Below are 2,500 nucleotides of genomic sequence, written 5' to 3' on the forward strand. Positions count from 1 at the left end.
TCTTTTCTCAGTCTCTTCTCTCTCTCCCTCTCTCTCTCTCTCTCTCTCTCTCTCTCTCTCACTCAGTCACTCTCTCACTCTCTCACTCCCTCACTCCCTCACTCTCTCACTCCCTCACCCCCTCACTCACTCTCTCACTCTCTCACTCACTCACTCTCTCTCTCTCTCACTCTCTCACTCTCTCACTCACTCACTCACTCTCTCTCTCTCTCTCACTCTCTCACTCCCTCACTCCCCTCATTACGCTCTCCCTCTTTCCTCCTACCTCCCTCCCTCCCTCTCTTTCTTTCTCCCTCCTTCCTTCCTTCCTTCCTCTCCCCACCTTCCTTCCCTCACCCTTTCTCTTCCTCCTTCCTCCATCCCCTATCCCTCCCCCCTCTCTCTCAACCCCACTCTCCCAACCCCAGGCTCTCAACCCCTCTCTCTCACCATCACTCTCTCAACCCCACTCTCTCAGCCCCTATCCCCCCCTCTCTCTCAACCCCACTCTCTAAACCCCTACCTCCCCCCTTTCCACAGGACAACAAAACCCCCCTCCTGCTAGCGGTATTGGGGAGCCACGTGGGAGTCACACGCCTCCTGCTGGAGCACGGAGCATCCTTAACCTCAGGAGATGAGACGGAGATGAATGCTCTGGAGATTGCTATCGAGAACGGGTTGAGGTGAGATGCTGAGGAGGAGGAGGAAGAGGAGGTGGAGGAGGAAGAGGAGGAGGTGGAGGAGGAGTAGGAGGAGGAGGAGGAGGAAGTGGAGGAGGAGGAGGAGCAGGAGGAGGAAGAGGATGGTATGGAGGTTGTGGGAGATAAGGCTGAGCTAGGTAAGGATAAGGATACTTGGATGCTGTGGAGGATAAGGATGATATAGATAAAGATAAGGATGATAGGAAGGTTGTGTGAGATGCTGTGAAGGATAAGGCTGATATGGAGGAGGAGGAGGATAAGGATGGTAGGAAGGATGTATATGATGCTGAGAAGGATAAGGCTGAAATAGATAAGGATAAGGATGCCAGGATTGCTGTGTTAGATGGTGAAGTATGAGAGATGTACGAAGGATAAATGAATAAAATGAAGAAATGTATATGTAAATGGATAAATGATGTGATGGGCAGATGGGTAGGTGGATTGATATGTGAGTGAATAAACTGGGAAGATAAGTTCGTGGGAAAAGGAGGATAAAGAAGTTGAGTTTGTATGATTTTTTTTGTGCCATGTATTTCGTTCTACCTCATCTCTCGTGTCTGTTTATTCTTCTTTTATTTCTTTTTATTTTTCTAACTCGCTGTCGCTCTCTCTTACCCTCCACTCCTTCACTCCCTCCCCCTCTACCACTCCCACCCTCTATCTCCCTCCCCCTCCCCCTTATTCCTCCCGCTCCACCACTCCCACACCTCCATCTCCCTCCCCCTCCCCCTTCTCCCTCCCACTCTACCACTCCCACCCTCCATCTCCCTCCCCCTCCCCCTTATCCCACCCCTCTACCACAACCTCCAAGCCACCCCCCCAAAAAAAAAAAAAAAAAAAAAAAAAATCTAACCCCACTTAACCTCCCCTCTCGCCCCCCCTCCTCCCCCCAGGGACGTGGTCTACAGCATCATCCGCTCGCCAGCGTGGGAGGAAGGACTCCGGAAGGTCTACGAGGACCGGAGGGGACACAGATCCACCCCCTTCAGGAAACTCATCGAGAAGATGCCGGGGGTCGCCGAGGAGGTGCTGGATAGGTGGGTGGGGGTGTGGGGGAGGGGTGGGTGGGGGTGGGGGTAAGTGGGTGGAGGGGGGTGGGTCTTTGGGTGGAGGGATGGGTGAGTGTGTGGGTGGGTAAGTGGAGGGGGTGTGGGATGGGATGGGTGGGTCTTTGGGGGGAAGGGTGGGTGGGTCTTTGGGTGGAGGGGGGGGATAGGTGGGTGGGTGGGGGTGTGGGGGTGGGTGGGGGTGTGGAGGTGTGGGATAGGTGGGTGGGTCTTTGGGTGGAGGGGTGGGTGTGGAGGTGTGGAGGGAGTGTGGGATAGGTGGGTGTGTGGGGGTGTGTGGAGGGGGTGTGGGATAGGTAGGTGGGTCTTTGGGTGGAGGGGTGGGTGTGGAGGTGTGGAGGGAGTGTGGGATAGGTGGGTGGGTGGGGGTGTGTGGAGGGGGTGTGGGATAGGTAGGTGGGTCTTTGGGGGGAGGGGTGGGTGGGGGTGTGGAGGGGTGTGGGATACGTGGGTGGGTCTTTGGGGAGAGGGATGGGTGGGGGTGTGGAGGGTGGGTGGGGTCGCCGAGGTGCTGGATAGGTGGCTGGGTCTTTGGGGGGAGGGGTGGGTGGGGGGTGTGGGATACGTGGGTGGGTCTTTGGGTGGAGGGGGTGTGGGTAAGTTAAGGGGTGTGGGATGGGGTGGGTGGGTCTTTGGAGGGGTGGAGGGGTGAGTGGGTGGATGATGGGGTGGAGGGTTAGGTGGGTAGGGATGGGGTGGGGGGGGCTCTTTGGAGGGGTGGAGGGATAAGTGGGTGTTTGTGTTTGTGGGTGG

At 56.5% G+C, this 2,500-nt stretch overlaps 1 protein-coding gene across 1 annotated transcript in view; it reads left to right on the forward strand.

Moving 5' to 3' along the window:
- LOC122256750 (transient receptor potential cation channel subfamily A member 1 homolog) overlaps positions 1-2,500 on the forward strand; it is a 26,808-nt gene that overhangs the window by 15,922 nt on the left and 8,386 nt on the right. Inside the window, exons 15-16 of the mRNA XM_086533558.1 lie at positions 520-662; positions 1,574-1,717. Coding sequence (XP_086389684.1) covers positions 520-662; positions 1,574-1,717 — 287 coding nt within the window. The remainder of the gene's footprint in view (positions 1-519; positions 663-1,573; positions 1,718-2,500) is intronic.

Source organism: Penaeus japonicus, unplaced genomic scaffold, assembly GCF_977035675.1.
Source record: "Penaeus japonicus unplaced genomic scaffold, GWHDUDI00000001_assembly GWHDUDI00000039, whole genome shotgun sequence".
Classification (NCBI taxonomy): domain Eukaryota; kingdom Metazoa; phylum Arthropoda; class Malacostraca; order Decapoda; family Penaeidae; genus Penaeus; species Penaeus japonicus.